Raw genomic sequence first — 25,099 nt, forward strand, 5'->3', positions numbered from 1 at the left:
AACGAAAGAATCAATCAAATATTTTCACTCCAGTAAGATTTCAAATGAAAATGACGTGGTCTTATTGGAATATTATCAAAACTTAATGAATGTTTTGATGCAAAATTTGCATACAAGACGTGCGGCATGCTTGTTTCGTTAGGAGTCCGGAGTCGAATGTAAAAGCTTTAGCCATGAGACATTCCATTGTATTGATACTCAATACCAAACCATTTGCATAGAGAACATTGTTATCATTTTAAGTTTTAAATTATTGCGCTTATGTCTAGAATTCTAGAAACTATAACTCTCACTATAACTCTCTAGAATTCTAAATTCTAAATTTCTATTCCATTTTTTTCAAATTATATTTTCTCTACAGAGGTTTACAGGTAAAGGCTAAATAACTAAATTGTACTTTTCGTAACTTACCCAGGTAAATAATTTTGTATAAAAACCCATACACATGCAGATTTTGAACTAGATAAGATATAATACTGCTTTCTTATTAAACTAAAACAAATAATCTTATATCCGACTTAATACCTACCAATTTAGCTGGTCATCTATAGTATTTTTAAATTCTTATTAGGAAGTGATATAAGCTCTGTAACTATTTATTCTACCATCACTTTGAATGCACAAACATTTAAATAAAAATGAATTGCAGAATATCAGTGACAGGCCAAAAAATAGCCTAAGTGAATTTAAATTAAATCATGCATGTTTAAACACTTGTTACATCTTATATTTAATTTTATAGCATTACTTTTTTAAAATATCTCATTTCCACAGATGAGTGAATCGTCAGCTGTACAACTGTACAGATCCTGATGCCGTCTAGAAGGTTCTACGAGTTTGGCTGAGATGCAGTCATGGCCAGGGGCAAAACACTATACTCATTGGCGGTTGTCATACTTGGGTTTATGTGCTTTGTGGTCGGCGCCATAGCAGTTGGTTTGCCCACTTGGGGCTATTTTTATAGCTGTAAGTGTTTTTGAAATGTTTATGTGTATTTTGTGTTAAATATACCTTTTACTTCGTGATTTAACAAACTAACTATGGTTCATTTGTTTCTTAGATGCTTTTCAATCACAGTTTTCTATGTCACCTTAAGTATTACTTGTAGCTTATATATGTAATATGTTGTATTAAAAGTATATCTATGAATTGGTGATTGTTTAGATGATATAAGTTCAAAATTTTCTATGACACATTTTGTATAGCTGTAAGCTGCATGTGTTTGTTTAAACATAAAAATAAAACTGGTAATGAAGCTTTAAGCATTAAAAATTATACTTCCAACTTGTTTTCATAAAAAAATATTACATACAGAGGATGAATGTACAATATATTCTTTGTTGTCTAATGTTTTAGTTGCACTGTATTAAAAAAACAATATTCACTGAAGCTTATTAATGAACATCTAAAACTGTAGAATATAAACTTACATAATTAATACTTAAGCATGCCTTGCTTTTGGTAAATCACTGAAAATATTGCACAAGTATATAATATAATAATACCTTAGATATTAATGGCAACACTCACATTAGTACTTATTACAATTTAATTAGTGTAAAATATGTAGATATCAAACATTAGACTAATTCTTTCAGATGACTCTGACATAGCACTCTCCCTGCAGTCATATTACTGTAAGTACAGTCACATCACCTTTCATTTAATAAACACTAATAACTTATTTTCAAAATTGCAATTTGATATAATCTATGTGAATTTTTGTGCATGCATATTCATTATTATAAATTTCATTCAAATCTGTTCAGTAAATAAATAAATAAGTATAGTTTTTAGGTAATTATCTGGTGCAATAGTCTATTCTCCAAATGGTGTAAGTGTATGAAACATAATTATTTCGTGTACTGATAGGTATGCGAGCAGAACAATTCAATCCATATTCATAAACTTCTTATAACATAGAATTGCTATTCTCAAACATAAGCTATTTAAAACCGCGTATTTAAATACGAATCTAAATTCGTTATCATCGCTTGTTTAAATACAAAACGTTAAAAAACCGGATTTATCAACGGAAGTTACACTCCCAGGCGAAGTAGGGCGAGCCGTGGAATCTGCCATACTTGCATTGTCTTACTTTTACCTTTCTAAAGCCCTATCTCGAGATTAACGGGAAATAGATCGGTTTTTGTGTACGGTAAACGTTTTGATAGTCGTGCACAGATCGACACGATAATTGATAGTGGTGTGGCGGAATTGCAGAGGAACACTGGCGAGAAAATTGTATTTATGTTATGTGATTGGCTAGAAAATTACCTAGTAGGCTTTAAGAACGTGTTTATTCATAAGTTTTGCGCAATCCGTTATTTAATGCATATTAACTAGTTTAACTTTTTCGCAATCATTGTTTATGTTTTTGTTTATACAGGTAGGTATATTATTGCAAACTACACATTATAATGCTTGTATTTTAGAAACATACCGCGTCCCTTTATCTTGAGCACAAAAAGATTTACCGTTTAAAACCTTCTTCGCGTTTATCGCACTGGCCATAAAAGCGTAACACGGAGTAGAAAAAAAATTTGGCATTCTTTTCGCGCGTTTTTTTGCATTTTCGAATTTATCATTCTCATGCCCACGTTCCATGGTGCATTTTAAAATGTGGCCCGCCCGCCAAACAGTTCGTTGACCCCGAGACCTTTGTCACAAAACTTGTAGATGTACCAGTGTTGCGCTTATGGCGTTGCTTTTAGATACCGTACGTTCAACTTTGGTGATATATTAAAATCCGGATTCTGTATATGATCCTCGTTAATGCGTCTGTTGCCCAAAATATTATAGCTACTTTGTTTTTAAATAATATTATGCAAGCTATTTATTAAAACGTAGCCTGAAATAGAAATTTAGTATCTATTTACTGACAACTCATGTTTTTTTTTCAACTAAATAGGGCTATGATTTATGGTGTCTGTTTTATGTACATAATATCTTCATCGGTCATACATATTACACCGGTGTTTTTACCCATGTACTGAGAAATATACTTCGATGCCCAAAGCATTAACATTTTGCTATTGTATCGTTCATTCTCACGCGGAACCAGAAATGCGTATATCAACGTAGGAATTAGTCATTAAAAAACCTAATTCTCATATTAACTTGCATGGTAATGGACAAGAAAGCTAGACTCATGGGAACAGTGAGAGCTAAATCCAGTGTATACTACTAGCGTAATTTCTAACGCTAGAACTAGTTGTGTATCATCCATTACAAATATCGATTAAACTTGCCTAGCTTCATACACTGACATTTCATTAATATACCGCCTACATTGTACTTATTTGTAAGTGACAAAAAACTACCTAAAAATAATCTGCTTTTTATAATAGGGCTACATAAAGTTTTGCGTACGACGTGGTTTAACGTACCTGTTTTGATAATAGTATAAGAAGAATATAAGTAGAAGGTCAATAATGAATTGTAAGAGGACGTTGATCCGATACATCGTATCAAAAGAAAATAAGCAAACAACACGTACTACAAAATACTTTACCAACAAAGACGGAAGCGCACAAACAAAATTGGAAAACGGGATGTTAACCTAAATATAATTCTGTTAAATTTTTTAACACATTAGATATGTCTTTAAAGGAAGGTGAAATTAGTTTAGTTCTCAGAACCCTAAAAAGACGGTCTAAGTAGCCAGTTTAAATATTTATTTCGATATTAATCGCACAAATACTAAAAATGATACGGACGACGTAGAACTGGAAGCTTTATATCTGGTAGTTATGATGTTTTATCTATACTTTAGTACAAAGTACACACACTTTTTATCTCTGTAAGAAAACATGTAATATGCAATAGTTTGATAGGCAACCAGATTATGTCTCGGCAAATTTAAAGTGGAAAGTTATCTCTAATTGTATGCATTGTTGTTTAAATATCCTACTGTTTTTATGTCGAAATATTGGTCAATACACAATACAGTTAAAATCTTCAATACAGGTACGTATTCACGAATGAACAGTTTTTGCTGCAACTTCACCAACAAAATATACAATGGAAATTGTTGTTTGCCTATCGATTTGTCAAACAACGTGCATAATGTAGGTATGGATTCACCAGATTAACTTTAACTATCTCGTTCAAGTATTTTTCGTTGTATTTATGAAACAATGGGATATGTAGATTTATGTTTAAACATGCGAAAGAACAGAAAACAAGTTCTTCTTTTCTTTTTTCCTTTCCGGCAGATATACCGGTTATGAGATTTCTTTATTTGGCCTAAAATGACACATTTTAGGTTATTTTCTATTGCTATTACGAGTATTTAGGTATTCTCCTATTAGTAGAAGAAAGGAATTTGTTAACATTAGTTAAAATATATTTTCGTTTCTTATACAACTAAATCCATCTCTGGTAAAGTGCGTATATCACGATGACGATGCTATACAATGTCAGTCACCGACCTCGGCTAAAGTTTGGCACATAATGTTCGGAAAGCATTTTTTACCAGCCTTTGTTTTGAGATTAGTATTCAATAGCAGACAAATTCAATGCAAAACGAAATGCGAGACAGAATTTAGTATTTGACAGTTGATATGTTAGAAAAAACTGAACAAAAAACGTTTATTTTGCGTATTAGAGACTGCAAATTTTTTTTGAACTATTTATTATCTATACCTTATCTTATAAGAATAGTGTACGATTATTTTTATAATTCCATTGCATTCAAATTAACATAATCATTTGTCCGATATTTTCAGCATATCGTTATATTTAATCACTCCTTTGCAACTTTCTTTTTCATACAAAGGCAACTTAATTAAAATACCATTAATATTAAATCACATCAATCGCCTATTTACTTGTTTGAAAGGCCCGCATTTCTATCAAGCCATAAATAAAGAAAATATTCCATCAACGTATTCTAGTTTACAAAGTCTATAATAAAAGGCGCCAACCAATCAATATCAACCATCAGTCTAATAAAAAATTTACGCCGCGAATTTACCTTCCACAGTGCAGTTTTATGTCTAGATGCGAACTAGGCTATCGGTTTACCGGCGCTCAGTAGAATGTGGTACAATCGTTAAAATTATCGCCTTGCGTTTTACGAGTTATTGTTCAGTACACACACAGTTAATAGATATGAACAGTAGCGAACCTCCCTACAAAACGTTCGAAACGGCTCACTCACACAAACTGCATACGCAACTTGTATTTAAATTTTAAGAGACTTCTAAGCGGCCATCTGCTTCGGAGTACCCTTTGGAGACTGATGATATGTTTGTGTGCGTAATAGGTTATAGGTTTCGAACGTTTCGTCACAAGTTTCCGTACCGTTCGTATATTTTTACTGTGGTACACAGCTGTAAGCAGAACTCACGAATGCATTGATGCAAAAGCACCATCCATTGTCAGTGATGACGTAATTCAATTGACTGCTGATTTGTATGGAAGCGTGATTCGTCCTTTTAGATGAGAGAAACGTTGCGACATTGTGCTTGAAGTTGGAAGTCACGAGTATAAGTCGAATGCGAAGCCATTTTTGTAAAAAGTTATCAATTAATTTAAACGTGAATATAATATTGCATGACGAAGATTGTTTTTTTAACTGATCAATGTAAAGGCAAAACCAACAAAGGAAAGAGCACTTTTTCTTCTCTGAAGATTAGTCTGTAGATTCCCACGTTAAGACACTACAAGAATATGGCATTTTCTTGTATCTTCTGTCAATTTACATTCAATTTAATCAGGGATATACAATACTGTGGATAATATATCGTTTTTGTTGTAGTAGTTTTTCCTTGATTTCAAAGTTAGCGTGTTGTTGTTACCAGTAGGAGGTCAGGTGCAATTATTGGTGAATAGGCAATTTTCAGAATTGTTTTGATAGCTTATTCTTTTAGGCAAGAGCAAATTTTGATTACACACTGTGTAGTGATATTTTCTTGGAAAGGAAGATACAGGGAAATCAAATAACAAGCTCCAGGTCACAAGGGAATTCTTTATAGAACTACTAGCGGTCCGCCCCGACTTCGCCCGTGGTACCTACATGTTTAAACTATCCTATCTCTCAAGTTGGATCGAACTGCACATGGTGTGCGAATTTTATTATAATCGGTTAAGTGGTTTAGGAGTCCATTGAGGACAAACATTGTGACACAAGATTTATATATATTAAGATACAATATACAGAACTACCCCTTGATACGGTAAAGTCTTCGGCCTTACCAATGATATTATATTACAAACAAGTTACCCTTTGCAATTACGTTTATCACTAACCAACGAGAATTTATAGAAAAGTTTCCTAAATCCACCATCATTAACCTTAAAACATGTATCACATTACATACAGGTGTTATTACGTATATCTTCATACATATATATTTGTATATTCAAAGGTATCGATTCCTATGAATCACTTCTAGCCGTTGACTGCAATTCTAGTGACATACTGAATATTGTACCAATATATGTACGTACATCATACATACAACCAAGTGTGAATGCGTGATGTCGTACATATTAATGTTTGCAGTGTGACTAATATCTTGTTTTGATCAGATGTTAACGGCTATAAAAATGCAAGGTTAATTCTTCCATCTATTGTAATTTGTATGTTATAAAACCGTGCTTGAAAAGTTGAAACCCTTAAAACAGCTAATAATTAAATGTTCATTTCGTTCGTTACATGTTCCTATCTTACATTAGATTTCACATCTATTTCTATATACAGTAGTTTCTTGTGAATTTCATGTACCTATTGATGCCCATTTATTGTAAAATTCCGGCTAAGTTTTTCTAACAAAATCTACATGACCTATAAAAATATACTTACAGTATTCACTTCTGAAGATGTGAATATATCCTTCATTAGGGAGCGTCCATAAATTACGTGAGGTGTTTTTGTCCAAATTTTGATCCTCTCTCCCCCTCTGGTGAGATATCATGAGATTTTATTGAACCCCCTCCCCCATCCCCCCATCTCACGTGAGATTTTTCAAAATGTGGGTTTCTTATGTTTATTTGTCATTGTAAAAAGAAAAAAAATTGTTTCGTGCTTTTGTTTACGACTAGTTAAAAATAGTAATTAATATTGCTGAAAGTTATAATAAGGGCTGATTTTTCAATACTTGGATAAAACTTATCCGTCCAATAAAGTATTACCCGATAATATAAAAATGTCACGTAAACTGTCAAATACGGGCAATTAGATAACGTTTTCAAAATGGTAGTTTTATACATTATTCCACAAATAAGTTTTACCCAAGCATTGAAAAATCGGCCCTTAGTGTTATAACAAGGTAACAATAGAATATTTAAATCTTAACCGTAACATCTTAAGCATGTTATGTATTTGGATTAAATATAGACCAGAGTATAATTTGTTTTGTTTCAATTTAAATAAAATTGCGTGATATTTGCCGACACCCCCCCTCTCCCCAACGTAAGGTTAGATGAGATTTTACTCGACCCCCTCTCCCCCTAAAACAACTCACGTAATTTATGGACGCCCCCTTATATGCAAACGCAATCTAGCGCCTCAATAGCTATCAATGCATCTAAAGTTGGCATAAATGAGCCAATTAAAAACGGTATGAGTAAGAAAGCGGGTTGAAACATTTGAACCACACAAGGTCGGACAATTGACATGTGACTCAGTGTTAATGAGGTGCAAATGTGCCACTCAGGTTCTAGAAGACGTGGTGTAATTGGTACTGCAGCCAGTGATGTAACTTTTGAATGTGCAAAGAAAAGACCCCTATATACTCGACAGTTCGCACCACTACTCATCAAGGCAAAGTCAGAATGATATTTTTATGATATGGTGCTTCTTTTCAAATTTATTGTTATTTAATATAGCTACAGCTTGCAACTTAAATTAAATTTGCCGGCATGCATACTTTTTGATGACGATTTTATTGTAATAAAGGATAATGCTAGCTGGATTTCCGAATGCGTCTTCGCCCCCGTACTCAAACGAAGTTTCTATGGGATTCTTTACAACGGTTAAAAGTAGCCGCTATGTCCGCTAGCCCCCTAAATATTTCTATACAAAAATACGTCTCCGGTCGTTGAAGGTGACCCAACCTTGTTCGATAGCTGGTCTTCAAACAAACAGACTTCCATTTGCGGCAAATGGCAATGTTCTGTGGTCACTGGTCAATTGTTGATGCGCTTATATCAATTGCAAATCATGTTCTTGACGCGTTTCTGTCTTGTAATAGCCGATACATATCATTAGTTGAAAGGCTCGACACGTTCGTTTGTATTGAAGTACGTGTTCTATAAGAACAAAGTGCTATCTTACCGTTATAATTAACCTGTTTAAGATTGGTTGATATGCAATAGTAAAACAAATATAGGTATTTTGGTTTGGTAATCGGCCCATTTGTTTGTATTATTAGAAAAAATATTTTCTTGAAAAATATAAACAAATGCTGACGCTCACTGCATAAGCTTAAGCTTGTTTACATTAAATGTAGATAATTGACATATATAAAACTACCTCCATCCTGTTCTATCTGCTAGATGATGTTTTTACTCGTATAGGGATGCCAAAAAGGCATTTCTAGTATTGCCAAAAATTTATCAGGATAATATAAGTTTGAAATAATGCATTTTCGGATGTATTATATTCCATCCAAGTTTAGTAGTTTTTGAGTTCAATATAAAATTTTGGTACGACGTAATACTTCATGCTTACTTATATTATGCACCTGCCGATTACCTTACACGCTTTGGAATCGTAAAATTGTGATAAAGCTTACCCTACATTTTAATCTTATTTACTACTTGCTTTACTACTTAGTACTATTAAATAATAATTGATATAGTTACACATTACACACGTAGTTTGCTATTCTATTCCATTACATTTTTTGTAAGACGGTCGATTCACGTAAAGGATGAAGAGAGAAGGTCATAAGGATAGACAGATAAAACAGGAGATTGGAAAGAAATACACGATTTTCGAGTTAAAATAATAAGAAAAAATTTGGAAAATCCAAAAGTGCACGCCTCATAATTTTTTTTTAATAAATATTTATTAATTATTATTTTTGTTTATTTAATAACAATTAAACCACATCGAATCAGACCCTGAAAAATGAAAGGGTTCTATTCCTGAGCATACTCAAGCGTAAGAGAAAAAAAAAGACTCGATTAGTAAAGTATTTCGGTCGCTATCGTGTTAACAAGAAAAAGGATCCGCACATACAGACACACGGACGTCCAAGACAGAACTTTTTTAAACTGTTTTTTAACTAGTTTAAATAACAAAAATGACATCAAAAATATCATGAACGTTAAAAATAGTGTTTTTTCTTAATATGTGTGTGTATGTATTATCTTACAAGTGCAATGTATGATACATAAAGACATTTTAAGTTTGAAAAATCAGATGTTTTGCGCGAAGTGACAGTAGTACCCACCTCAACGCTTCGCTTATGAGGCGTGCAATAGAAATTAGCTCCTAGCTCTGATATAACATAAAATGGCTGGTGTGCTCTCGATCTATACTTGAATTAAAATTCGCCTTTCCAACACGGGATATCCGTGAGAAGGCTTTACGCAGTAGTCACTTTATCAAGAATGTCTTTGCGTCGGGAAAAATAAGGGCATACCGTCGAACGAACCTCACGTTTTTAATGTCGTAAAGAAAATGGGTCACGCTCCCACCAATCATGTCACCGCACCCCTCATTATATAGGGCAGAAGTAGGACAGGGTACAGTTCTTTTGTAAGTTTTGATAGTGTTTTGTCATAAGAATGTCTTTAAAATGTACTGCTTAGTGAATGAAGATAATTTTGTTACCTACAGTCTTTACAATGATAGGTATGAACGTAAGGAAGTTATGCGGTTGGATGTATTGGCGAATGCATGAACAATGAATTAATGTTTGATAAGCTTTCCGAAAAATGTGTTGATCCGATCCATATGAATGGCTATTTACCGGTACTACAAGAGATGCTCCTGATACTATTTAAATTTTACAGAAACCTTCCCATAATTATTCATTGACAATTTAACGTTTATTTATGAATGAAACCAATCTGTGGTTGTTGTTTCTCACGTGAAATAAAACTGGTAAATTATACTCAATGTCAGCTAAACCTCGGTACAAATTAGATAGTTGCCAATTCGCAGGATCATTTCAACCTAGTTAGCGTGTATTTGATACTGATTTACGAATGTTTATGAAGATATTATAATATATTACGTAGGTACTGTTACAGCAAATATCTTTCCAATAACTAAAAATCTTAACTATACTGTGCATTTGTTTATATTTTTCTTTCTGTCATATTCTATATGCATATCAATTAATGATCATAATTCAAATTAATTATCATAAATTCATTTAAAACTAAGCATTAAATAAAATAAAAATTACACAACTACAAAACATGTCACGTCATACATATAATGATGTCAATAATAACTTACAAAGACAGGTGAGGTCAAAACAATAAACATTAATTAATTATTATTTATTTTTACATAGGGATTAGCTCATATTGTGTGTAAAATAACTACAACAACAATTCATGTAAAAAGGAAATACATATAGACAAAACATTTTATACGTGTAATCATTTACATATATGTTTATGTACATCGTAAATTTTATTAACTACTAAATATCGTCAATATGTAGTTGTACAATGAAGGAATATAGGTAGTTACATAAAAAAAACTTTCATACTTCTATGAAATAATAAACAAAATTTAATATTTTCAAATTCATCTTATACCTACATATTATGTTATAAAACAATTTTAAAATAAAAATTAAAAACTATTACACGCAATTGTTTCCCATGGCGCCATTCAATAAAAGTTACAGCAGAAATTATCTACAGGTTTTTTTCACTCACCAATTATCATTGTGGTTTGTGTAATTATCATGACTGAATAAGTAATTAATAGCTTCATTGAGTTAGTCATCGCCCTTGTACGAGATTCTATTATGTCACAAGCAATTTATTAATCAGGTGATAAATGTCCGCCTTGGTAGCCCGTGATGAGTCGGAATGGAAAATATCGGGTTTGATGATGCACCTATGAAGCTATAATATGAAATTTCTTTAATTAAAATTGCCCAACTTTCCTACCTATTTTAGCATATTGTGTTGGCTGATGAAGGTTTAATATTACTTAATTCATGATCTAATCCCATGTCGATGTGCGCTCGAAACGTCTGTTTTGGGTCTCATTTCGCCTTAAGGCTCCAGAAATCTAAAACTAATAATTTTACTGTGTCAATATACTAACAGTCAATATATTGTGTATGACGTGTTCGTTTATCTTCTTGTTAAGAAAATTATAATAATATGATTATTATAATTCATATAATAGTGTGTTAATAATCACGTTTTGTCTTAATTATTGCAATCAACATAAATATCATTTTTATAGCGCTTCAATAATTTAATCGTGAGGTTTTCGACAATCCATACTAATATTATAAATGCGAAAGTAACTCTGTCTGTCTGTCTGTTACTCAATCACGCCTAAACTACTGAACCAATTTGCATGAAATTTGGTATGGAGATATTTTGATACCCGAGAAAGGACATAGGCTACCTTTTATTGCGAAATATGTACCACGGGCGAAGCCGGGGCGGACCTCGGCAATAAATAAGTCTTGATATCAAAATATTCTAAAATATCTAAAATAAGTTTTAAAAGAATAAATGTGTTTGGACATTTGAATTTACTGTTATCCCTTTGTTTCAGTGGAGAATCCAAACTTCGACCAAGGATACTTCGGGCCATGGCGTGTTTGCAAGAAACTTTTATACAACAGGGAGAAATGTGGCACGGATGTGTCGAAGTTTCGACCGACCAGTAAGTACAAAACTTTATTTTTTATACATTCGAATTTTTGAAGTGAAACTTCCTAAGGCGCGTTGAGAGTAAGAGAAGAGAAGATTTCAAGGTCGTGTCATGGCAATACCGTCACGTCATGGAGTAAAGCGACGATTTTGCTATCTTTGAATCTTGGCAAAGAAGTTTCACTTCTGACACGTGTGCTCGGCACACACGCTCTTTTTTATCAAAACAATTGTATTCGCTATATAAATACAACGATGAAAAAATAATTTTATTTATGATGTGCAAAATTAAATATTTTAAATTTTAATCAAATAAACAATTGAAGTTATTGAAGTGAGAAAATATTAATTCAAACACGAATTTTACAAACATACTGACATACATTCAATTAACGTCACTCGAGGTTTTATTAAAATATTTTGATATAAAAGCGTTCTTATAATGTCCGAGACGATATCGTATGTATTTGAAATAAATATTTGTATAGAAATGTTCTAGCAGTAGTAAATTACTATAATTTGGAAAATCCAAAAGTGCACGCCTCATAATTTTTTTTTAATAAATATTTATTAATTATTATTTTTGTTTATTTAATAACAATTAAACCACATCGAATCAGACCCTGAAAAATGAAAGGGTTCTATTCCTGAGCATACTCAAGCGTAAGAGAAAAAAAAAGACTCGATTAGTAAAGTATTTCGGTCGCTATCGTGTTAACAAGAAAAAGGATCCGCACATACAGACACACGGACGTCCAAGACAGAACTTTTTTAAACTGTTTTTTAACTAGTTTAAATAACAAAAATGACATCAAAAATATCATGAACGTTAAAAATAGTGTTTTTTCTTAATATGTGTGTGTATGTATTATCTTACAAGTGCAATGTATGATACATAAAGACATTTTAAGTTTGAAAAATCAGATGTTTTGCGCGAAGTGACAGTAGTACCCACCTCAACGCTTCGCTTATGAGGCGTGCAAAAAGAGGAAGTATCGTTAGGTAATTTTTTATTATTTTCATACTACCTGAAATGACATAATGCTTGAACGTAACGTAAACGAAACGTTTGAAATTCATTATTTAAATTCAATTATAATAAGCTTAGCTAATATCAGTTAGATACCTACGTAAAATCTTATACATGAAATTTGATCCATAGTAACAGCCTAAGCCGATTTTTGGGAACTTCTGTACGATACTTTATATGCGGCAGGCGGTAATAAAATTCGTAGTAGATGATATATGAGATGGAAACTTGTATAAGTCACCTGAAGTGTATAGGCGTGATGCTAGCGACAAAAATCATGTTCATGTTAAACTACTTTTATACAAAATGCAAGGACGTGAAATAGGCTAGAGCCGCTAGACAAACGACGACAAAGGCGTATCACTTTAGCTTTAACGCCACTAATAATACCTATTCGTATTTATCGTTTTCCGCCGTAACGATATCGTATCGAATACTATAAAAATACCCATCGCGTTAAAAATTTAATTGGCTCGTAATTTTCGCGTAAGCGTATATACAAAACACAGTTAAAATAAACTGACTGCCAGATAAAAGCATTGGTGGGCCTAATCGAAAATTCAGTATTTATTAACGATATTTAATGTGCCCTTGAGTTGAAATGGGATGAACTTCAAAGAACCAGGCATACTGATGCGTAAAACATAGAAAGAAAATCGGGATGAAAGATTTTAGGGTGAATCATTGCTGTGAAAAATAAAGAAAAATATACCTGAAATTAAACGCGGTATTTCGGTTTTTAAAAAGCGAGGGCTGAATGGAAAATATAATTGAGAAAATTCTGCGTTTAATGTTACAGACTACAAAATTCAGTAGGGATTGAATGGGATTGCTTTAACGTCCAATAACTTGGTATTTTTTGTAATAAAATCCATACATATACATGATAAACCATTCCATTGAAAGAATTTGATTACAGTTCCTTAATTTATATTTCAGCAATCGAAATAAAATACTACCTATCGACTATCTGTACATCAGAAGTCGACGCAATAAGAGCTCTTGACCTATAAAGACACAACAAATTTACGATGCCGAAAATAACACTAATATAGACTGAAGGAAAACGCTTTCAATACATTTGTTTTTTTAGGTTCATTTGATTGTCTTGTTGAATCACGGACATCTGCTATCTTTAAAATACGTTTTAAGTCACTTAAGAAATAAATTGTAGGGAAAAATAACTGCATACTTTGAAATACGTTTTCTTCTTTCAGACGTTCATCTTTCAGAAAGACATTTAATTAAATTTCACACGGAAATAATGTATCAATTTGGATTAATGTTTTGTAAATAATTCGTAAAGTAATTTAAAGTTACATGAGTTGTCTGCAAGTCTATTAGTAATCGTTTGAAATAGTATGTTATCATGCAAGGATACGTCTAACAAACTAGGAAACGTCTAGGAAAAAGCCATTATATAAAGAGTCCTTGGTTCCTTTATTGATATTAATTTGAAAGTTTGGCTTTACATCTTCTTGTATATAAAATTCTCGTGTCACAATGTTAGTCTGCATACTCCTCCGAAACGGGTGGACCGATTCTCATGAAATTTTCTGTGCATATCGGGTAAGTCTGAGAATCGGCCAACATCTATTTTTCATATGTACCACGGTCCACGGGTGAAGCCGAGGCGGACCGCTAGTATTATATAATATACACATATACACAAACATACACGTTTTTATTAAGGGGGAGAAGTTTACGTGAATCTACTGTAAAGTTATTGGTGGTATAGAAGACATTTAGTTCATCTAAATCTCAAGATTACTACATTAAATTCCAATCCTCCTTTCCTTCTCTTTTTTAAGGGATACTGTATTCATAACATGCGCAATGAGATAGAGAAATGGAAATTAGCTAACACAAAACTAGTAATTTTTTATAAATTTATAAAGAATAGAAATAATTCGATCACGAGTATTAATTTTTTTGCCAAATCATGCATTCATCTGTCCTATTAAACTTTCTTTGATTGACTTTTCTTTAACGTAGTACGTAATATCTTAATATGTACTACGTTTTTTGTTTTTACCTTAGAAATAAGTACACACAATTAAGCCGTAAAACTGAAACAAAATTCGGTTCAGTGACATTTTAAACATCTGATGTGAACTGATGTGAACGTTGAATATTATAATAGCGTTATTGTCTTTATGACCTTTTTATTTTTTTTAAGTAGTAGGAAGGAATTTTGTTTCTAGAATTCGGTCACATTACGGTCTTCGATTCGGTCGGTCTACAGCATTGTCTATACATTTAACCTCTGAAAAATTTTGCTCACTAACCAACTAAACAAATTTTCTGGCCTACGAATTTTCACGCTCTTTCTTCATCTGGAAGTCTGTAAATTTATAATACCTTTGTAATACGCCCATATCGAGGATGCTTACTTACATCAGCATACGCCTTTGTTATTTATTTTGGATATTTTTTCAAAATGAACAATAATATTTTAAGACCAAAATATATTATTATTTATATAAAGTTTGATGGCATGTCTATCTGGTAATGTTCATAAGAATAACAATCGATTTCTAACCATTGAGTTAATATGTACTACGTACTGTATGTGTACATCTCTCAATGTTTCTAACTGCGTAATTTCTATGTGTTTGTTACGTAAATCACGAGGTATGTTATAGGTAAATAGAAGGTTTGGTGAATTCTACAGAACGTGACTGTCAAACCGTTTTCATTAGCACTATTATGTGACAGTTGCGTGTTCTAACATTTTGCAAGCTTTGGATATGTTTTTCAACATATTTTTAGATATAGTTAAGGGTAATGTTTTATGGTAGAACCGTTTTGGTATGATTTATTCGTTGGATAGATATTTTCTACTAAATTGGTGTCTGGAAATAGATTACCGCAAGCATTTGATCGTTTCCGAAACAAATTTGTTATGCGTGTGTTTTTGTCAATAAAAAAATGTAAGAAGCAATGATATTCGCCGCTTAGGTAATAGGTACGTACCTACTGTTCCAATGAAAAACCTGTTGTGTACATATATTTATCTGTTATGGAATCAATTTCATTGCATACATTAACTGTTATTTATTCAGCTTTCATTTTACATGTACCTTTCATCCTATCTATCCAACATTCATTTTATTCATTCATACGACTGTCATTCCTTGAAAATTCTTCCGATGCGAAGCTCTAAATGAAATAGTACATTTATTTACCTTTCAACAATTGAACATAAATCGTATGTCAAGTCACCAAAACCTTACCCAGGTAATTAATTTAAGTACATAGCTTCCCCTTAACGAAATGAGCAGACCAATTAGGGCTAGCCCATCACGCACTCTGTTAGTTTTCTCAGTACCTCGTTGATAGCTTAACGTGTTGAGTAATCATACCGTATCTAAAGGCTTATGGAATTTTTGAGGTAACCGTTTATTTCGTAATTGTTTCAGTGTTATTTGGGGACGTCTAATTCCTGAGCAGTTGTACATTCGTAGATTTAGTTTTTAAACTGGTCGAAGCTACGAATCTTTCTAAGATGCTAATAATAAATTTGATACCTATTTTATTATGAATTCTACCTACTTAAACAATAATATCTACAATAATTACCAACTTCGCTTGTTTTGTCATTGATGTTTAAAATATTATACTATGTGGTTACACGACTCGAAATTTGTCCTTCTTCAAACCACACCTGTCTTCCCTTTCCATTTAGTATTACGTATTATCTGTTACGTATTGCAAACGCTACATAAAAATATGTGGGAGCACTAAAATACATACAAGACGACCAACTACATATTAATATAGATTCACATTAAAGCTACAGTTAGCACCTCTTAAATTGATCAATCTTAATACTATTATAAAGGCAAAAGTTTGTATGGATCTTTGTTACTCTTTCACGTAAAAACTACTGAACCGATAACAATGAAATTTAGCACACATATAGAGGGTAACTTGGATTAACACATAGGATAGGTTTTATCCCGGAAAACCCACGGGAACGGGAACTATGCGGGTTTTCCTTTGAAAACGCGGGCGGAAATCTAGTAATCAATAGGAGGTAAAAGTTCTGTAAGTATAAAGTTACAGTCTAGAGTTTTAATTGTGCAAGTCCAGTTTTAAAGATGTGCTCCACAGAATGGTCACGATCAGTGAGAATCGTGATCCTTGTAGTTGTAACTTTACCTTGTTACTGGCTAGATTGATGCGGGCTTAAATGATAAGGGATTCGTGCTGGTTATTAGAGTTTAGTGGTGAGATGGTGAGAATTTACACTTACCGTTATGTTGTGGCGATGTTTGGCCGTTAGTGGCCAGACTATTTTGTTTATGGATAGTCTTTTGAGCTCATAAACAAGTTGTAGGTGTTTAAATGACAAGTAAAGGTCAAGAATGTGTACGACGAAGTTTCGTAAGACTACAGTTGTTCGGTTTTTTTCTTATGGTGTAACTATAACTTTTTTTTAATTGGTCAACGCTTTACCTATATGTTCTTTAGTTTAAAATTATCGATTTATATTATGTTCAAAAATCAAAATGTACAAGTTATAAATTATAGAGTGCAGCAGTATCATGGAATATAATTTATTTAGCAACTACAAATAACAGGTTTTCAATGTATATTTTTATGACGATTGATGATTCACGTTATATTCTATATTATTAGGGTATAAGATCTGTTTTATTAGGGATCATTATAGATCATATTAAATAAAACAAGTCGTGGGAAATTTGTTCATACCGTCCGCGTCGCTTATTGCGGTCATATATTGTTGCACTTCACACGTACTACTTTTAAACTTATATGCTCTTATGCTAGATAATTAATATTTTTATGATATAAAAAAATATAAATAAAAAGCCTTTTATTTCCACACAACAGTTTTACAATTTTACAATTTTTGTTAGTAGAACATATTAATTTAAATTAGACAGTTTAACAATTTTACAATTTTACAATTTGTGTTAGTAGATGTGAAATTTATTATCAATTACTAAGTATGTACATAAATATTAGTTGTTGTGTTGGATCCCACATTGGGTGAAGGCCTCCTCCATCTTCCTCCACTGTTGCCGGTCTTTACCGCAGGAAGCCCAGTCCTTCCCAGCTATATCGACAATGTCATCAGACCACCGTCTGATTGGTCTACCTACATTCCTCAATCCTTCTGGTCCTTTCCACAATGATGTTTCCGATGTCCAACGTCCGTCAGTATAACGACTTATGTGTCCAGCCCATTGCCACTTGAGTTTCAGTGCCTGTGTGAGAGCGTCAGTTAAATTTGTTTTTCCTCGGATTGATGTGTTTTTAATTTTATATATTTTCCTTAGGTTTAGCATGCTTCTCTCCATGCTGCTTTGTGTTGATCTGATCCTTTGTTTTACTTTGTTTGTGAACACCCATGTTTGGCAGCCATATAGTAGACAAGGCAACAAGCAGGTATCAAATACAATTTTCTTGAGTTTTAAAGAGTAGTTTCCTTTTAAAATTTCTTTAAGGGACCAAAATTTGCGCCATGCTATGCTTATTCTTCTGGATATTTCATCTTCATTATTTAGTTTATTGAATGATAACTGTTTGCCCAAGTAGATATACTTGTCAACATATTCAATAGTATTATTTCTTACACAAATAGGAATGTTGGAGCTGTTGGACATTATTTTAGTTTTCTTTGAGTTCATTTCTAATCCGACCTTGTGGCTTTCAAAGTTCAAACTGTTTATCATTTCTTCTAGTTCACTTGGATTCTCTGATATTAAAACTATGTCATCTGCAAATCTCAGGTGTGTAAGATAGTTATTGTTTATTTTTATTCCTTTGTTTTTCCAATTTATGTTCCTGAATATTATTTCTAAAACGGCAATAAATAGTTTTGGTGATAGCGGGTCACCCTGTCTAACCCCTCTTATGATATATTACACTCATATTATGTTAATACTAGCTGTGCCCCGCGGTTTTACCCGCGTGCCTCCGCTCCTGTTGGTCTTAGAGCTATATAAATGGCCTATCTAACACCGAAATAATTTTTCAAATCGGACCTGTTCCTGAGATTATCGCGGTCAAACAAACAAACAATCTTCTTTTATCATAGATGGTCCAAAACCTACGTTTACATGCTTTTACACTACCTACAAGGTCTGTGGTCTTATTAAGTATTCATTTGAAAATTACTAGGACAAATGGAATTTATTATATTTAATTATAGATACTAACGTTCAATTGTAACAATTAAATTGCCATTATAATAAATACCTTTTACATAGCTGAAAATGTAAATAAGCTGTAAGTAATTTGTAATTTCACAAGAGTACTATTAGCATCGCAATTACAAACAAAATGGACCTGTATTTACTTATTTTTTTCACAAAGTACGTCATAAATTATTATGAGCCACTGTAAAAATAGATTGTTTTATTCGCTGCTATAAATCGATCCTTCATACTTTCACTAGTCGGGGAATGTTCATGGTAATAAGTAAATTAACTATTTCTTTCTTGGTTTTTGTCTGATTTGGAAAGCACGTCGCCTCACAATCAATTTCTGAACCGGTCTATAAATTACTTGTATGGGCAAATAATTTTTTATAATTTCTCTATGGATCCATCACGTTTGAATTTGCATAGAATATTAGTCGTTATTAATCATAATCTTAATCAAGTCTGTTCGTTTCATATTAAAATTGCTCACATAGAGCATAATCGATATATTAACAGTAATCTTTGAATAAGAATTAAGTAACTTTTCCAAAAGATCCAAAAATCAGAAATTTATATATGTAGATATATTGTATATGTTTTTCTTTTTATTAACGGTTATGTGTCTGTTGAAATAAATTTTGCTTTTTTTTTTCAAATCGAAAATGGCGGATTATCCTGCGCTCTAATATCCATTGTTTTCAGAAAAATGCCTTGTCGTTTGTCATACTAGGAGGGATTCCAAGATATCATATAGCGGTATTATGGCGCTAGACGACCTATCCATACTAATATTATAAATGCGAAAGTAACTCTGTCTGTCTGTCTGTTACTCAATCACGCCTAAACTACTGAACCAATTTTCATGAAATTTGGTATGGAGATATTTTGATACCCGAGAAAGGACATAGGCTACTTTATATCCCGGGAAAATGACGCAATCCCGGAAATCCCACGGGAACGGGAACTATGCGGGTTTTTCTTTGACTGCGCGAGCGAAGCCGCGGGCGGAAACCTAGTACATAATATAGTGCTGTCATTTTTCCACACTGGAAATAATACTGCTTTAAGACATCATGGTATGGGGGCAGTTCATTAACGAAGAAAGCTAGGTGTGTTTACGTACCTATAGAAAGTAGCTTTAAGGCGCGGGTCAAACACAAGCGGCGCGGGCGCGGGCGTGCCATAAGCGCACCTCTTGAATCTGTTTTGCACCACGTCCTTCTTATACATTTTGTATGAAAGAATTTTGGAAAGGCGACGAGGCGGCACGCCACGGTTGCGCCGCGGGCGTACCGCAGGCGTACCGCAGGCACGCTTCCCCCATCGCATCCAAATAGAGGTCAATTCACGGTCATACACAATCAAAAACAAATCTGGTGGTAGTAGACCGGGAGATACTGACACAAAATTTCGAGTTACAATTACAATTTTTACAAAAAAAAAATTTGCAGATTTTCGGCGGTATGGCGACCATTTGGAATCGTCCGAAAAGTATGGCATGGCGATTTCCGTAAATGGCTGCACGACGATGGTTACCTGTGCAAAAGTTAGCCTGGTACAAATGGTTGAATTGTTTTTTTTAAATCAACACATTCGCGTCGGTATGGCGGGCTGTAAGTCACACCGGAAAAGTATGGCATGACACTACCGCCTACTTCTTTTTTATGGGCTATCGGTAAATTCTAAAATTTTTGTGTTACAAATCGTTTGACTTCGCTATTTTTCCGACGAGTTCGACTAACGCCCACGCGACTAAGCCGCCGGTACCAGCGTTCACACCATCGTTTTTCTTTTTGTCATTGCGTACTAAGACCCCTGTAGAACCGCCATGCTGTTACAAATGACTCGAAATTTTGTGTCAGTATCTCCCGGTCTATAGGAGACGGTAGCCTGTCAGTCAAAAATGTGTTCTCTCTGTGTGGAATTATATAGAGCTGCTATTACATACCCTTCTTCGTTTTGTTTTTAAAGGTGAATTGAATTAATCGATGAAATGATTTACACAGGTGATGGCAGTAGGGAAAGTGAAAATGAAGAAGAGTATAATGAAAGTTCCCATGTATTTACAATGTCAGAAATAAAGATAATCCTGATTTTGATTGTGTTTTTTATTTATTTGTAATTGTAATAATATTGTGGAATGATCAGTACTGTAAATACTTTTGAACTGAGATTTTAATGATAAGATTTATATGGTTTAAATGTAAACCTGTGTTTGAAAACCATTTTTTATCTATACTAATATTATAAAGAGGAAAGGTTTGTATGTATGTATGTATGGTTTTCACGCATAAACTAGGTACTGGATCGATTTTGATGAAATTTGGCACAGATAATCTTTAGACCCTGAGAAAGAACATAGGCTACCTTTTATTGCGAAATATGTACCACGGGCGAAGCCGGGGCGGACCGCTAGTACAATATAAATTTTGTGTTATTTTAACCTTCTTGTGTTATTTTAACATAATTTTACTAAATTATGCATGAAGAAAATGCATTTAACCACTCTATATAAATATCATTTTCGGACGCCAACAGCGCGCCCGATGCGCGCCGGCAGCGCGCCCGAGGCGCGCCGGCAGCGCGCCCGAGGCGCGCCGGCAGCGCGCCCGAGGCGCGCCGGCTGGCGCGCCCGCGGTGCGCCCGATGCGCGCCGCGCCGCTTGTATATGTCCCGCGCCTTATTGAAGCGTCGTCCGGTGCGAGCGTAATTACTTTGCGATAATATGATTATTATGTCTTATTCGCACGATTTGAATTATTGTATCCGAGTAATATAATGAACTTGGGTCACGTTCTATGTTTTCTTTTTTTTCTGGTTTAGAATTCAATGTGTTGAGCGGTCAAGTATTTGAGATTTCATTTTTGTTCATTTATCAATTTATCTACCAGTTCTTTCATTCTTTATCAGGTTCAGCAGTCATATATAATTACACATTTATATGTTATAAACACATATATTATGTTCTCATAATTCAAGCAATCAATATTTTACAACTTATTTCCCTGTTAGGTGTTAGCAAGATACATAAAAAATTCAAGTGTACGAAAAATAATTTCACTTGTATGCCTATGTAGTGTACTACCTTGAAGCAGTCGAGTTGAAATATTGTAATACTAAACATATGTTTTAAACCAATAGTGATTAACTCATAACTGAAAACCATTAACAAACTATTAAATCATACTTCGAACTTGCTAAGGAAAATCTTCCTTTGCTTGGTCAATAACCTTTATCACTATAAGGACTAAACAATTCTGGATATTCAGTAGGGTTATCACTCATTACTTATAATTGTCAAGAAACCCATACCTAGAGGAAATTAATTTGCCTACTACTTTTGTATTTATTTTATTATACCCAATTTATATTATAAAGAAATATACAAAGTACTATTTATTACATTAGCAACAACGAAAACCACGCTGAGATGATGCTAAAAATATAAAATCTTCAGAAAAGATGTAATGTATATAGGTCAGTATTTTAAATTGGTACTTTACAGTTGGTATTTAGTAACCCTACTTATGAGTAGGGTTGAACTGTATGCAGTTCAAGGGTATTTATTACACCATCAAGTATCAACCCTAAAGCAGAGGGACACAGGTGCGCGCTGGTTTAGGCATTCTTACTGTATAGAAATCCGTATATGGGCCAGCTTTGTTGTGTCAGGTGGCGTTTTATTGTTTCAATTAGATATTGATATAGTTTTGCAATAGATAAAGTTGGTTTATGCACGGTTATACCAAACAAACATTGTGTTATATTCTTGTGAAGTTGGTATTGTAGATACTATGTTTGCACGTTTACGTACGTTACGTATGTTTCCACTATATTATGTGGGTGTGATTAAATATTAACTGAATTATCTATTGTATTATTACCTCTAAGGTACCTTGTACAAATAAATAAATTAACGAAAAATATAGTAACATATTTTATATCATTATGCCTATGTAAACGAAGAAAAAGCAAAATACTTAGGGTAAGGGCGGTGACCCAATTCGTGTCGAACACCGCTTCGACGCATATTCGAATCCTTAATATTACTCCTGGGGGCGATGACCTAATTCCAACCAAAATATGCTCGAAAAAATTTATTATTAAACACACATCAATGAAATTGCTGTTGCCAATGAGATCGAGGAAAAACGATACACTAACAATTCATGATAATAACTCAAAGTCACGTTATGAAACGTGCAGAAATGTCGCCTACGAATACCTCCGTTCATTGTTTGTGTGATAATAAATCATACTGTTGCAATTATCTATCGATTTGTAATACAATTCGCCACTAGTAAAATATATTAGTCCGGGAGGCGAATTTGTAAAGGCCTCTGTAAGCTAGAACTAAATTCACTAATAATGTTAACATAACCTTTGTAAATAAATGACGAAACGATTGTTATAAATGATACCTCCAAATACGTTTAACTTAAACAACACAATACACATTGAAAATGTTATGTCGTATCTATAACATAATGACTTTGAAGTTTGAACGTACACAGATGTAAATGAAGCACCTATTTTCTCATGTGTCGCTAATTCGTTATATTATGTACACCATAATCACTACATAGTATAAAACAAAGTCGCTTTTTCTGTCCCTATATCCTTTTGTATGCTCAAATCTTTTAAACTACACTACTGATTTTGATGCTTTTTTTAATAGATAGTCATTCAAGAGGATGGTTTTAATATATAATTTATTAGGTTTTAGACAAAGCGGGCGAAGCCGCGGGCGGAAAGCTAGTATATTATAAATCAATAAAGTGGGCTAATATCAACCAGACCTGTCCCCAATATTATATATAAGTTAGTAGATATTAAATAAACTTTTAAAAAATCTAAAAAGATCATATAAACAACTAGCGACCCGCCCCGGCTTCGCACGGGTGCAATGCTGATACTAAATACACTACAGAATAACTGTGAACGTTGTATATAAAAATTAAAAACATAGCGGCCCGGCCGGCCGGTACCGCCGCAAACGCTACGTCCCGCAATTTTTAAATCTGTAATATCTTCGAAAATATTCACTTAAATCATACGGTGTAAAATGCCATATAGATCTATATTAAATGAACAATGTATTCAAGGTATTTAATTGGTTAAGGATTAATGCTGTATTGGTGAAAATCGCTTCGAAAATTAGCTTTTATTTGTCGTAAAAAGTAAATGACAAAAATTTTTTATTGTGGGTTATCCATAAGAGATAGACATATACCATCGCGGACTTTTCTGTAGACCTTTTCAATATGTATAATACTTAGTACATTATTTTGATAAAACTCGTAGGGTTCAGCCTGCGTTTGCAATATAAGCGGAAACAATGTAATTTTTTACGACATCACATTAGAAACCTCAAAAATAACAGTACTTCTCCACTATTTAATGGATGTTATTATACATATAAACCTTCCTCTTGAATCACTCGATCTATTAAAAAAAACCGCATCAAAATCCGTTGCGTAGTTTCAAAGATTTAAGCGTACAAAGGGACATAGGGACATAGGGACATAGGGACATAGGGACATAGGGACAGGGAAAGCGACTTTGTTTTATACTATGTAGTGATAAAACATCATTTCCTCTATACATCCGTCATTCTATCCTTGTCTCGATTCAGGAACAACGCAAGTAAAACGAATGAGACAATGGTTTTACGAAATTGCATCGACTGTGAAACAATTACGAGATGCAATTCAATGTCATGCCATTGTGTCGTGATCATAGAGTTTTTATGGTGTTTCTTGTTATTGTAAACAACCATCACGCATAATTTAATATCCTAATCGCGGGCTTCTGTGACCGTGCATAAGAGCAGCTGATTGTTTCACTAAATACTGTGGTACTAAATACTAATATTGTTTATGAGTTGCAGATTTTTAATTCGAGGCAACTAGGAAATATCCTTGTTTAAAAAAAGCCTTATTTTTGTTTTCTATTAATTCTTGTAAAATGATAGAACTGTTAACCCATTGAGCCCCGAACGGCCCGATCGGTCCACGACACAATAGATTTTCTATTGTGTCTGTGGTTCCGGGGCCTGAGTTAATATTTCAGTTTTTAT

The 25,099-nt window shown here is 33.4% G+C and overlaps 1 protein-coding gene across 2 annotated transcripts in view; it reads left to right on the forward strand.

Moving 5' to 3' along the window:
- Positions 1 to 25,099, forward strand: part of LOC149476872 (uncharacterized) — a 46,448-nt gene that overhangs the window by 513 nt on the left and 20,836 nt on the right. The window contains exons 2-4 of one of the 2 annotated variants that reach the window (XM_089711235.1): positions 775 to 966; positions 1,599 to 1,637; positions 11,717 to 11,827. In XM_089711235.1, the coding sequence (XP_089567361.1) occupies positions 855 to 966; positions 1,599 to 1,637; positions 11,717 to 11,827 (262 nt within the window). In that variant the 5' untranslated portion in view covers positions 775 to 854. The remainder of the gene's footprint in view (positions 1 to 774; positions 967 to 1,598; positions 1,638 to 11,716; positions 11,828 to 25,099) is intronic. The other variant, XM_089711236.1, reaches the window with a different exon arrangement.

The sequence above is a fragment of the Colias philodice genome, chromosome 26 (genome assembly GCF_061535455.1).
Source record: "Colias philodice isolate Cphi_HAF_F1 chromosome 26, ilColPhil1 Martin Lab GWU primary, whole genome shotgun sequence".
NCBI classification, from domain to species: domain Eukaryota; kingdom Metazoa; phylum Arthropoda; class Insecta; order Lepidoptera; family Pieridae; genus Colias; species Colias philodice.